Source organism: Poecilia reticulata, linkage group LG15, assembly GCF_000633615.1.
Source record: "Poecilia reticulata strain Guanapo linkage group LG15, Guppy_female_1.0+MT, whole genome shotgun sequence".
Taxonomy (NCBI): domain Eukaryota; kingdom Metazoa; phylum Chordata; class Actinopteri; order Cyprinodontiformes; family Poeciliidae; genus Poecilia; species Poecilia reticulata.
Window position 1 is genome coordinate 22,336,976 of NC_024345.1, and position 13,106 is coordinate 22,350,081.

General features: G+C 38.0%; 1 protein-coding gene across 1 annotated transcript in view; it reads left to right on the forward strand.

Moving 5' to 3' along the window:
* The window catches only part of pik3ap1 (phosphoinositide-3-kinase adaptor protein 1), a 23,042-nt gene extending 11,272 nt beyond the window's left edge, over window positions 1-11,770 (forward strand). Inside the window, exons 8-17 of the mRNA XM_008430038.2 lie at window positions 703-880; window positions 956-1,018; window positions 1,850-2,101; window positions 2,957-3,007; window positions 5,415-5,608; window positions 5,681-5,753; window positions 5,875-6,042; window positions 7,633-7,703; window positions 9,411-9,514; window positions 11,061-11,770. Coding sequence (XP_008428260.1) covers window positions 703-880; window positions 956-1,018; window positions 1,850-2,101; window positions 2,957-3,007; window positions 5,415-5,608; window positions 5,681-5,753; window positions 5,875-6,042; window positions 7,633-7,703; window positions 9,411-9,514; window positions 11,061-11,172 — 1,266 coding nt within the window. The 3' untranslated portion in view covers window positions 11,173-11,770. The remainder of the gene's footprint in view (window positions 1-702; window positions 881-955; window positions 1,019-1,849; window positions 2,102-2,956; window positions 3,008-5,414; window positions 5,609-5,680; window positions 5,754-5,874; window positions 6,043-7,632; window positions 7,704-9,410; window positions 9,515-11,060) is intronic.
* The last annotated feature ends 1,336 nt before the right edge of the window (window positions 11,771-13,106 follow it).

Below are 13,106 nucleotides of genomic sequence, written 5' to 3' on the forward strand. Positions count from 1 at the left end.
TTCAGGATGTAGAAGTTGTATCGGTACTGCCATTATGCTGTACTTGGCTAAAAGGTTTTCATAATGGATGTGTTAATTATTGACTTTATTTTTTTCATTCACTAAACACAAAGAAAGCAAAGCAATAATACTTACACCAGCAGACACTTTGTTCTTATTGATCCTATGAGGTTGAGCTGCAAATGTGCACAAGCTTTGATCCAAGCAAGGCTTTCCGTTTCAGAGTTTGGAAATATGTGAATTTTAGTTCCACAAACACGATCAGGCATCTGTACAGATTCCCCACTGACAGTGGAGAACCGTTCTTTTTCGAGTCCTGATGCAAAAACTTTCTGTCGGTCTGCTGGTCCACAAAGTACATTAGCATGAGTTTGTGAGATGGTAACCCACGTGATAGCTGCGCTGTGACGTAAAATGGGCCGTTTAGCGTCCCGCACCCGGCTCTCTTTGGACCGTTTTTCTTTTTTTAAGGCCGCCGCCATCTTAGATTCTGTATTAACGGCTCCGCTGCGTAAGGCTGCCCAGCGGCGCCCTCTGCTGGGTGGCGGCCAAACTAAAACATTAAAGGAAGGTTTAAGCGGGCGATTGGAACAAATTTTAATCTAATAAACAATTAAGTCGATTAGTCGTTTACATCCCTACATAGGAAACATTTTTAAACATTTATAATTAGAGTTTAAAAGTCTTGTTGGAACCTCTCAGGAAACGGCAGACCTGCTCCAGTCGCACCTGGAAGACAACTTGAACTTGGACAATGAGCCGGAAATCTACGAGCCGATGTCAAATTCTTCTCAGGACATCATGATGAAGTACTCCAGCTGCACCGAGGATATTTATGAGTCGATGCTCGGCCTCGACCCCGAGTGTGCAGAAGACTTATGTAAGGTCGGCTCTGTGATAAAAACACTCCAAACTCTTACAAAATGATGCTGATGGTGAGACACGATTGTTGCAGATGAAGTCATGACTGCAGTAGATGAGAATCCAGAAGAAGCTATGCTCAGGAAGTTCTTCCAAGGTATTTTATCTACTTACATCATACAGTAATATTATTAATTATTAAAATTACCCTGCAGGTAAGACAAAAATAGTTTGGGAGTTTTTGTTATAGTTTATCTTTATTTTGTCGTCACTTTTTGTTTGTTGAATTCGGTTTGTTTTAATTTGTATTTAGTTTGTTTGATAGTTTTTCTCAGTTAAATATTGTTTAGTTTTAGTCTAGTTTTTAATAGTTATAGTAGTAGTCTTGGTTAAAAATTAAAAAGTTAAAGTATTGTGACTGTGCGTACAGAAGGTACCATTTCCAAAAATGTTTTCAATTATCGCTGAACAACAATCGGTTCTGGCATTTTTTTTGTTTTTTTTGTTTTGTTGTTTATTTTCTTTAACAGAAGAGCAAGACGTAACATAAAAACATTTCTGATTTTACTTCCTTTACAGATAATATATTTAAATATTCCTCCTAATAGTAGCCTGAACAAAGTTTAACAAACTAATGACAGAACATATAAGCAAAATATCAGGTCAGAAAAAAACAGTAAAATTAAGACTTTAAAGCACAAATAAAAATAAAATCTGGGGTTAACGGCAAATTAAACTCTGATATAATTGAGAAATGTTTGCTGGTTCTGCATAATTTTTTTTAAAGATGTACATAATAATAAAGATTTGTTCTTTTAAGTTGGTAAAGATTTTGTATGTAATGTAAAATTTGACCAGCAGGATAATATTATTATTGTTGAAATATTAAACTTTTGCATTCCATATATTCAGTTTTCATTACTTTGTTAGTTTTCATTCAGTATAATAACCTTATTTCTGAATGTATTTGATTTTTCCCGTCTGGCAGCGAAACCTAACGCCGCCGAGAACCAAGTGAACGCCGCGCCGCCCACAGCCGAGAACCATGACGGGAACGAACACAACTTTGATGAAATAGAGGAGGAGGAGGATCCGTACAACATCTGTCCAGACGATATTTATGACACCGTGGATACAAACAGCACCTACAGCCCGGGAGTCCAGAACCGCCCTCCGGCCCCCATCCCCAGACCCGAGGCTGAGCCCGAACCCGAACGACCCACAACCTACATTTCCCAAGGTCTGCTGTTTACTGCTGCGTTTTTACACACAGGGCCGGCCCAAGTTAAACAGGTGCTTAGGGCCTCCACACCACCAGGGGCCCCCCAAGAGCACCAAGCCAGCACGATAAAACATACATATACAAAATAACATTGAATAATATGAACTAAATGCTATTATACATGGAGAAAGCATTTCTACATTGTTTTCATAGTTGTTGCATAAATAACTGTTAATCACATCCTGTGGAGAGACAACAAGCTCAAACCGTGGCAGTGGCAGCTAGAGTGGCACTAATGGCTGCTGGAAACTGCCACAGCCTCAGAGTGTCGGCTTCTGTGTCCGATGGCACGGCTCCTGTGGCCGATGCCACGGCTCCTGTGGCCGATGCCACGGCTCCTGTATCCGATGCCACGGCTCCTGTGTCCGATGCCACGGCTCCTGTGGCCGATGCCACGGCTCCTGTGTCCGATGCCACGGCTCCTGTGGCAGGTTGAATGTTGAACATGAATCAGTTTATTTCGAAAGAAAAAAACAGGAATCGTGGCAGCTGACACCAGAGGTGCCACTACAGCTGCCAATGCCACGATTTGAGGTTTCAAATTCAAAATATATGTTTTAGTTTATTACTCCTGTAAGGTTAAAATCAATAATTATGTAAGCTAATTGCAAATGGTGCTAATGACAGCAGGTATGTCACACACATAGTGATAAACCATCTGGTGTCGGGATGGGGGACACGGGGGGGGGCACAAATAAAAATCCACCTCGGGCCTCAGAAAGGTTTTGGCCAGCCCTGTTTAAACCCTTTGAGTGAATTTCCTCTGATTAAAAAGTATTAGTTTCATTAAATATTTGTGTTTTTTACTTGCAGTTTTTTCAGATGTGTCCAAACGTAACTCGGTGGACAGCGGATGTCCTGCAGGTGAGACGGTTTCTGTTGGAGACTTTTGGTCTCGTGAGAAGCAGCAACACGATTTTAAACCCTTTAAAAAAGATTAAAGAGCTTTTTTATTGACTTGTTTATTGTTTCACCATGGTGGAATGTAATTTAGCAACAATAATTTGTGAATTTTGCAAACTCAGATATTTCTTTATGGAAAATGCACTTTAATCATAAATATCTCTGGACTTTGACACATTGAATTTCCCCCTTTCCTTCCTGTAAATTACAAATTTCCTTCCTGTAAATTACAAATTTCCTTCCTGTAAATTTCAGATTTCCTTCCTGTAAATTACAGATTTCCTTCCTGTAAATTACAGATTTCCTTCCTGTAAATTACAGATTTCCTTCCTGTAAATGTCAGATTTCCTTCCTGTAAATTACAGATTTCCTTCCTGTAAATTACAGATTTCCTTCCTGTAAATTRCAGATTTCCTTCCTGTAAAMAGGTGATTTACAGGAAGGAACCATTCAAAATTCACATCTGTAGATATTTTGCAGCTAGTACGACATGTGGTTTTGTTTGTTTTGTGTTTTGCTGATGTGTTATGGCCACCGCTCTCGGCCTTTTCAGGCTTTACTCTGTCCTGTCGTGAACTTTGACACTGAACTCCAGACCCTAGAAACTGAAATGCAGCTTTTATGGTTTTTCTCAGAGTTGCATGATTTAACATTGAGGAAAAATGCTGAGATGTCAATTTTTTCAGCTTTGACATAATATTTAATTTGCTTTTGTTGTGTTGTTATTTACACTGTAAATCATTATATGTCCCAAGACTACACTGGTGGTAATTCGGATTTAATTTGAGCACTTTTTGCAATATTTAAATGCATTTGATTAGAATCCATTGTTACAAAGCAGCCAAAATATAAAAATTTGTCGTACAATGAATTAATTTATTCACTTCATAATTTAGTCTAATCTTTCCTGGAGTAAATTTCCAGATCTTGAAAAAGAGGCTCATATTTTAGCAGCATTTTCTGACATTTGTTATTAGGAAAGTGAAAGACGGTGTTGGTTTATTTTCTGCGGCTGCGAACAGAACCGAGCAAAAGCTTCTAAACCTTTGTGGTGTTTCTGCTGTGACTCCAGCTTGGTCAAATAAAACCAGCAGTCAGTGCCGATAGCTCTGTGGTCAGGGTAAAGTTTACAACCGTATCTCCTCCCAACAAAACGACAGACATTAACGCTTCACTCTAAACTTAATCGATTTACAGCCACGCCGTTTCTCTAGATGTAAACAGGCAGATTAGATTTGTCGAATTAAAATTAATTTAAAATGAAGTTTTGAGCCACTCACAATTTTAGAAGGTGACTCAAAAAAAAATCTAAATATTTGAAAACGTATGGGGGGGAAAAGCAGTAATTTTATGTTGTTGCAACCCAAACAAAGATGGGAAAAATATATAGGGGTTTAAAATGTTTATTATTTATACAACTGCAGCTATTACAGTATTTTAAGCTCGATCCGAAGCGCTGAAGGCAACAGCTGTTGGTTTTGTAGACGTGGCTTTTATTCTGCGGTTGAGTCCAACCAGTGCCTGAAAAAGCCCTCAGGTGCCCACCGCACCGACGAGTTTGTTTCTCAGAAGTACTTCTTTTAGGTAGTTCTTAAGTATTACTGTTCCTTTAACTCATTTAAATTAATTTATTGTTTTTTCTTTTACCTCTACACCAATATGTATTTATTTCTGAGTTTCAAAACTAGAAATTTTTCAACATTTGAAACTTTGAATATTTCAAAAAGTTGAAAAAAAAAACACGTTCGTTTCTGAGCTTGAAATGTTGAAAATTTGCTGGAAAAACGCAGATATTTTGAGATTAAACTTTTTAAAGCAGAAGTTTGAAGTGAAATTTACACTTCAAACTGTAGAAGTGTAAATTTCAGTTTGAAAAGTCCAAAATTTGCTGGAGAAAACTCCAATTTCCAAAGTTTTTCTGGAACATTTTTTAACCTAATCTCCACATTTTTTCAAGCACATTTTGACTTTTCAAGCTCAGATATTTTTAAGATTTTTCTACAAAGTTTCTGAGATGAGTCTCAAATTTTCTAAAGTTTTCTTGCAAATGTTCTACATTTCAAGCTCTTTTTCTACAAAATTTCTGATGTTAATCCCAGAAATTTGTAGCAAATTTTTGCCTTTCCAAACTTAGAATTTTTTTTTTTTTTCTATAAAATTTCAGAGTTATTTTCTAGCAAATGTAAAAAAAAATTAGGCTCAGAAATTTCCAAGTTTTTTTAACAAAATTTCTGAGAAAAATATCTGAGGCAGAAATTTCTCCTCCTTTTTTCACAAAACGCCGTCCTACTCCTGTCATACGTGTCCTGATCAAAACAATGAAATATGGGTAAAAATAAAATATTCATCCCACTTCTCTTTTTTTCAGCTCGCCCTGTGAGCGAGGCTCCCTCCTCGACCTATGACCCCTACGGCGGGATGAAGACCCCGGGGCAGCGGCAGCTCATCTGCCTGCAGGAGCGGGTCAAAGTGGGGGAGATAACGGTGGACGAGGCCGTCCAGGAGTTCAAAGAGTGGCAGTTCGACCACGAGCGGCGCTCTAACTCTCTGCGCTATCAGCAGGTAGATGATCAACAAACATCCTGGTCTGATAGCAGCGCCATAAACCTCACATTTACTTCTTCTTCCTTAAAGGACAACCTGAAGAAACTACGAGATAGCATCACGAGACGTCACAAAGAGAGAGAGAAGACGGGGCAGGAAATCGGTGAGGTGTTTGGAGTTGACATGTCGACATCTTGTTGTGTTTCTATCTGTTGATGCGCCGCGATCACACGACTTCCTGTTGAGCTCATGGCGTCTGATGTGGTCTGCTTCGTCTCTGCCAGATTATGAAATAAGTGCACCGCTGCAGAGGAACCTCTACTGGGGATCCAACATGACAGTAGAGTGCGACGTGTACGAACCCACGCCCAGAATGGTGGCTCCGCCCCCTGCGGCGGCTCAGCCAATCAAAAGAGGGAGCTGGAAGACTGGCAGCACGTCCAGCACATCGAGTGAGTCTTTTTTTATTTTATTTTTAGGGATGAATATTATTGAGCACGGAGTAACCCAGAGCTGCACCTGTGATGAGCAGGCGGTGAGTTCAAGGTGCCTCCAGTAGATGGGAGAAAAGGTTACCAGGACACACATGGAAAATATCTTCCAAGAAAAGAAATGAGGAATAATTTCTATATTTAGAGGCTTACTCTCTCCAAAAGAGGACATTTGGATCGCAAAATACTAATTTCTGTAAATCAGAAGTATTGTTTATGATTTTAAGAAACAGTATTTGTTTTTGTCTAGTAGAGATGTGTAAACGCCATAAAGTAAATACATCTTTTATTGCAGAGGCATAATATCAAACAAAAAAAAAGATAAAATAAAAAAAAAATCAATATTTTGTTTGCATGCAGTGGGGAAGAAATAGTGTTAAAATTCACTTTTTGCATGTTTTTATTCTTCCATTCGGGTCATTTTATTAATTTGTTATTAAAAAAATAATACAATAAAAATACAAAATTAAATTTTAATGCAGTAGAAAAAAATATCTGGTGTTAAAATTCACATTTTGCATGTTTTTATGCTTCCATTTGGGGTTTTACTGCTTCAAAAAGCCCAACAGTAAAAAAAAAAAAAACACTTTTTGTGGTAAGGATGTGTTTTGATGTCTGGGAAATGAATCGTTTCTGCGCCGTTTCCTAGCAACCCCAGAGGAGTTCCGCCCGTACCCTAGCAACCCCAGAGGAGTTCCGCCCGTACCCTAGCAACCCCAGAGGAGTTCCGCCCGTACCCTAGCAACCCCAGAGGAGTTCCGCCCGTACCCTAGCAACCCCAGTGGAGTTCCGCCCGTAACCTAGCAACCCCAGTGGAGTTCCGCCCGTAACCTAGCAACCCCAGAGGAGTTCCGCCCGTACCCTAGCAACCCCAGTGGAGTTCCGCCCGTATCCTAGCAACCCCAGTGGAGTTCCGCCCGTAACCTAGCAACCCCAGAGGAGTTCCGCCCGTAACCTAGCAACCCGAGCTGAGCTCCAGGACGTTTGGTCAGCTGGTTTTGCTGCTGTATTTCCTGTGAACATAATGGACTTTTTGAAGGTTTCTTGTTGTTACCGCTGCTCTCCAGTATCTGGTCATGAGGAAATGCTGAACATGGTTCTATTTTTACACGTTTAGTTCATGAAATAGCTAACAGATCTGTTGATCTGTTTTTCCTGTTTCTAAAAACATTTTTGACCGATTTGCACTGTAACATGTTCAGTCAGTGAATCAAAAAGCCTCAAATAATAACCTCAACCTTGGTTTTATAGAGAAAATAACATAATTTTTGATAAATATGTACTTGAGGAAACATTTCATATCTGCGTTTTGGGTCTTCAAACACAGTTAAATGAGATTTCTTTGCAGAAGCTCCATCTGGTGTTGCTTATTTAGGTCTCAGAGTTAAAATCATTCAGAAATGTTCTCCTGACAACATGTTGATGTTGACAGAAACTTTCTCTCTGTTGATTTTTCTGTGCAGCAGCCGAACTGAGTGGCTTCACGCCGTCACTCACCACAGCTTCTCACCTCAGACAAACTACAAATCACGTGTTTTCTTTTCACTTCAGGCACAGAGAGCAACAGACTCAGCACTCACAGCAACTTTAGCCTCAGCAGCGGGACAGAACCGGACTTCGAGGTGAGCTCAGAACCTCGGGTTTGTCTTGATGCACTGCAAAAACACAAAATTTCACCAAGTATTTTTGCTGTAGTTTCTAGTGGAATATTTTAGTTCACTGGAAATAAGACAAAGTAACTTTTTAGCAAGGAATAATCAATAATTCCTTAATATTGATGAAAACTTTATAGTTTCAGTGGCAGATTATTCACTTATATTGAACTTATTATTCACTTTATTTTGAAATTCATCAATATTAAGAATTTATTGACCTAAAACAAGCTCTTTTATCTTGTATATGTTGTACTTGTAAATCAATTTTGTTTTATTTCAAGTATGCTGAGATATCTGCACTATAAAATAGACCAAAAAATAACTTTGTGTTTTTACAGTGCAGAGAGAAGTCAGTGATAATATATGCAGTAACATTTTTTTCACATTACTCTTCCCACCAACAACCATCTCCTTCAACAGATTACATCTGTTTTTAACTTAAGTTGTGTGTGTCTACAAACTAGACTAAAAAGAACTGGTTTTGTGTTTTTGCAGTGTAAATCGTGCAGTGAGAACAAAACCCTTTCTCTCAAACCTGATTCTTTCTCCTTCTAACTCGGAATCGTGACTGAGAAATCTTTGCTTCAGATTTTATCTTCGCTGCAGCTCTGACTTCTCGCTCACACTTTGTTTTTGATGCTGCATAAAGCCGTAGCTGTTCGATAGCGGAGGGAGTTTTGTTTTCAGGCTTTGTTCCGTTTTGTTTCGGGAACTTTGACTCTCAGCTTGAGGAAGTTCTGACCCAAAGTTTGAGGTCTGCATTAAAGTTCAGTTAATCCGGTTATCACTTGCGTCACTAAAACCATGTGTGGAATTTAATGTGGGATTTTTAAAGCGGCTCCATCTAGTCGTAACAAAAGAAAGTACACCCTGTTTAATTGTGCCTATACCAATAAAGGAACAATAAAAATGATCAGAACCTTTGACGGTTGTGCAAATCAAATAGAAGAGGAACTATTATGCAAAACTTTTGTTTTTGTTCTTCCATTTTGGTTTAGTGCTTCTGAAAACAACGCAGCCAGATTTTTGGCAATATGTTTGTGTTTTTTGGTGTCTAGAAAATGAGCTGTTTCAAAAACTTCTGGAATGTAGCCCGTTACCTAGCAACCCCAGCAGAGTTCTGCCCGTTACCTAGCAACGCAAGCTGAGCTCCAGCACTTAGGTCGCTGTATTCGCTGTACAATGGTTGCTGGAAAAGCCAAGAGTTCTGTTGTTGACTCACCATCCAGAAACCACTTGCTGCATTCTTGTTGGCTGTACAGGAGGTTCTACTAATGCTTTTCAAAGATGCATGGTTGTATAATCGCAATCATTTTTATGTGCGAGTGTAAGCGTTGAGTTTTGGGGGTGTGGCCAGTAGCAGCGTATTTGGGTTTAAAGTGACATAGTGACGATTTTGTGCAAAAAATGTAATGAACAGGATTTGTTTAGGCCACCGATCTGAACCTGTTGAAGGAAGCACTAGGTCACCTTTAAAAGACATTTAGCTTTTCTTTTCATATTTGCAGATTTATTCATTCATGCTTATGCAATGATAAACTAAATGATTAAGAATAATTATGTAATCTGGCAAATCTTAGTTTTCGTCCTTCCTGATACGTTAAGCGATGCTCTGACTGATCTTATTTTCCCCGTATGGTTCATATATTTAATGTTTCCCCTTGGTCTTTAAAGGACGCAGTGGAAAATCTTCCTCCTCCTCCTCCTCGGCCTCCGCGACCCTCCGACCCGGCACCCGGCATTCCTCCACCCAGGCTTCCTCCACGGATCCCAGAAAGGTAAGGAGGCGTAATTAGGGGCAGAAAGCGCCGCTGAAGACCAACCAGAGAGTCGGTTGGTGATAAAGCGGAAGCGTTCACCCTTCAGCGAGTCTGCAGCTGTGAGCTGCAGGGGGAAGAGTAAGAAAGTAATAGTAAAAAAAATACAGACCTATAAATATCTGCAGTGCAGAGTCACATTCTCAGAAAAGTTTAGGTGACAGTTTTAGACCGAGGTCCAGAAAATGTCGTCCTTCCACCAAATTTAAGGGCTGAGTTCAACATTTCCCAGAAGGAAAAGCGTAAAGCGTAAATTGTTCATGTCATTTGCAGAATAAAAAGATCTGCGAAATGAATATCTACTGATTAAAATCCTGTGACCTTTATTATTAGCGTGATGCAGAATTTCCAAACCCTTTATTCATCGGAACGACAGGAGTTAAGAAGGGCAGACATTAAATGTCACGTTTAACCTGAAAGCCTGATACTGAGGTGCGATTCATCTGGGTGGGTTTATTCATCCGAGCTTAGTGGAACTGCAAGATCTTATCAGCATCGCTGTTTTTAGTCTGATGAGGCGACACATTTTTTTTCTAATCCGAGAAGACTAAATGTTTGTAAGTAGGTCGCGTGGTTTGATAGATGTGTAACGGCGGCATGGGAAAGTGCAGCTCGGTGAAAAACACGCGTTTGATTTATTTACAGCCTGAGAAGCTTTCAGAGAACAAAACGACGATGCAGCTCAGATACGTCTAATTCTGTCGCAGCAATAACCAATAAATCAATTAATTACGTGATAAATTAAAACAAATTGAATCTTTTCTGTTTGCATGATTTATCTTTTCTCTCATTCTACCAAAAACTGGAAGATAAAAGTCTTCAGTTTGGTGTTTTGGTCTCAACTAGCCGTTTGTTTCAGGGTAATTTTGTTTACAGTCTTCATAATTAGTTTTGTTTGTTGTTCTCTTTACTTATTTAGAGTTTTTTAAATGTCTTCCAGTGTTAAATGTTCATTTTTAAGAATGTGTTCTTGTATTATTGTAGAAACTTCTCGAAGAATTTGAATTATTGCGTTACAACATTTAATAAAGTATTTTTGAATTTAAATTACTGATTATTATATAACAAGATTATTTCTTATCAGAATAACTTTTGTCGTCCTCGCAGGTTTAAATACATTCTAATTTCCAGCTAATGGCAAAATAAAACTGTTATGCAATTAATTTTTTATTTTAATGGACCAGTCAGAACCAGGACATTTACCATTTAGGATTTTAATAATTAGCAACATTACAGTTTTAACTATTTTAATGTGAATTTTTTCTCCTTTTTGCTGCTCAGCATTAAATTAAACATTCAATTTTAAAAATAAGCAACTCGACCATGAATCTGTCACATTTATTCCAAAACCTGATTCTTAGTAAATAATATAAAATAATAATAATAATAAACAAACATTTTTCAAACAAAGTCTATAAAAAGTGGCAGGAAATTTTTCCAACATCCACATTTTTTTCCAGAAATGTTCTGGGATTATTCCAGGATTTTCGTGTTTTCTGTGCTGCAGGGCGCCGGAGACGGTGCACGAGCGCTACATTTCCTGCCCGACGCGCGCCCTTCCTCAGAGACCCGCGCCCAGACAGCCGCAGGCGGCGCCACCGGTTCCTCGCCGCCGGTGATGGCCGGCCGCCTGCAGCCCGGTCGGACTGGACCCACCGGTACCGAGGAGAACCAGTGGCTGCCTGCAGCTGAACCTGATGCTATGGAGATTTTCTTTTGTGATTTGAAAAAAATAGTGCGAATTGTTTCTGTTAATTATGTTTTTCATTTGACATTATGATGAATATGATTAAGATATTTTTGTAAAAGTGCCATTTAGGGTCACAGTAGATGTTTAAATTAGTCCAATTAAAGTTCACACATAAATCTGCTGTCCATGTTCCGGCATCACAGGAACAATATTTAATTTATTGAGTCCAGCAGGAGCTCAGGATGGTTTTTATAGATTCTTCTGTTCCTTTAAGACACTTTTCATGTGTTTTATTGCACATGAGAGCATCAGACCAATGGTCAGCTGCGTCGGGTCGGACCGATGGACCCGTCTCAAACAGAAACACCTGCAAATGATGTATGAAGACTGGATGTGCTGCTGTAAAATATCAGTGTAAATTCTGCATTAATGTTGCTTACTTTATCTGACCTGCTCTTGTTTGCACAGTCGAGTTTAAATGGTGTAACTTTGCATTGTTGTGCTTGATAAAAGGTTTCACAAAGTAACTGTCGGCTGTTTGTTGCTGCTGGAAGAAATGAGTTTTACGGCGGCGCGTTACTGTTGCCTACGGTACTACAGAAAGGACGAAAAGGAGAACATTTCTGCCAGAACACTTCAGTAAAAAATGGAAATGTATGGTCTTGAAAAGTTTAAAATGTTTGCCTTGAAATTTTTTTCAAAGGTTTTTTCTGAAGAATTTCTGAGATTAATCTCAAAATGTCTTTTTTTTCTTTCAGGTGTTTGAAATTTTACAGAAATCTCCTTGGAAATTTTCTAAATTTTAAAGAAATTTCCCTCTGGCAGTTTCTGAGCTTGAAAATTTGCTAAAAAAAACCCAAAAAACTTTTGCATTAGTCTCAGAAATTTTCTAGAGAAACCTTGAAATTGAATTTCAAAGTCAATTTTTTTTTTTACTTTAGAAAATATTAAACATTTTTTCTGTAAGTTGAGAATGTCAACATTTCAGATTTTTTTTTCTAGCAAATCTTTGACTTTAAAGGTCAGAAATACAATTTTTCTATTGAATTTCTTAAATATCAGAATTTCACTTTTTTTTTTGCAAACAAAATTTTGGAGATTCCAAAATTTCCCATTTTTTTCTAGAAAAATGCTGAGGTTTGTTTTCTTGCAAATTTTTGACTTTTAAATCTGAGAAATGTCCTGCTATTTTTTTCTAGCAAAATTATGAACTTTTCAAGGTCTGAATTTACCAAACAAGAACATTTCTTGCAAATTAAAAAAAAAATTGTGAGAAAAAACTCAGAAGTTTTGGAATTAATCTGAGAAATTTTCTAGAAAAGCTCAAAAATTTTCTATTTTTTTCTAGAACATTTCTGAGATCTAAAAAATTTCTGAGTTCTTTGGTAAAATCTTTTCTTTCTAAATTGGTCCTAATATGTTGTGCCAGTTTTGACTTCTTTAATCTTGGCTCTAAATCGGTCCAATAGCGCCCCCTATGATTATTGCTATGTATTGCAGAAATGAGATCTTTTTATCCAGAGGAAGGCAGAGTGCGGTACCTAAACAAAGTATTCACGTAAGAGTAGCACTACTTCAAAATAAAATCACAGAAGTAAAAGTCGTAAAATACTCAAAGCTACTCAGGTAAATTAAACTGATTTCTACCAAATTCTGCTTTCATTGTTTTTGAAGACACTTGCAACTTTTTCTTTTCAGTTAAATGCAAAAAAATTACATATAATAACAAATAAAACTCGTGCAATATTTACTACACTCTGGTTTTTGTGGAAATGAAGTTTGTAAATCATTGATGATGATTTTGAGTAAAAGTTTCTTGATGTTTGTGATTCTGTTTGCTGCAAAATTAAGAAGAATAATAAA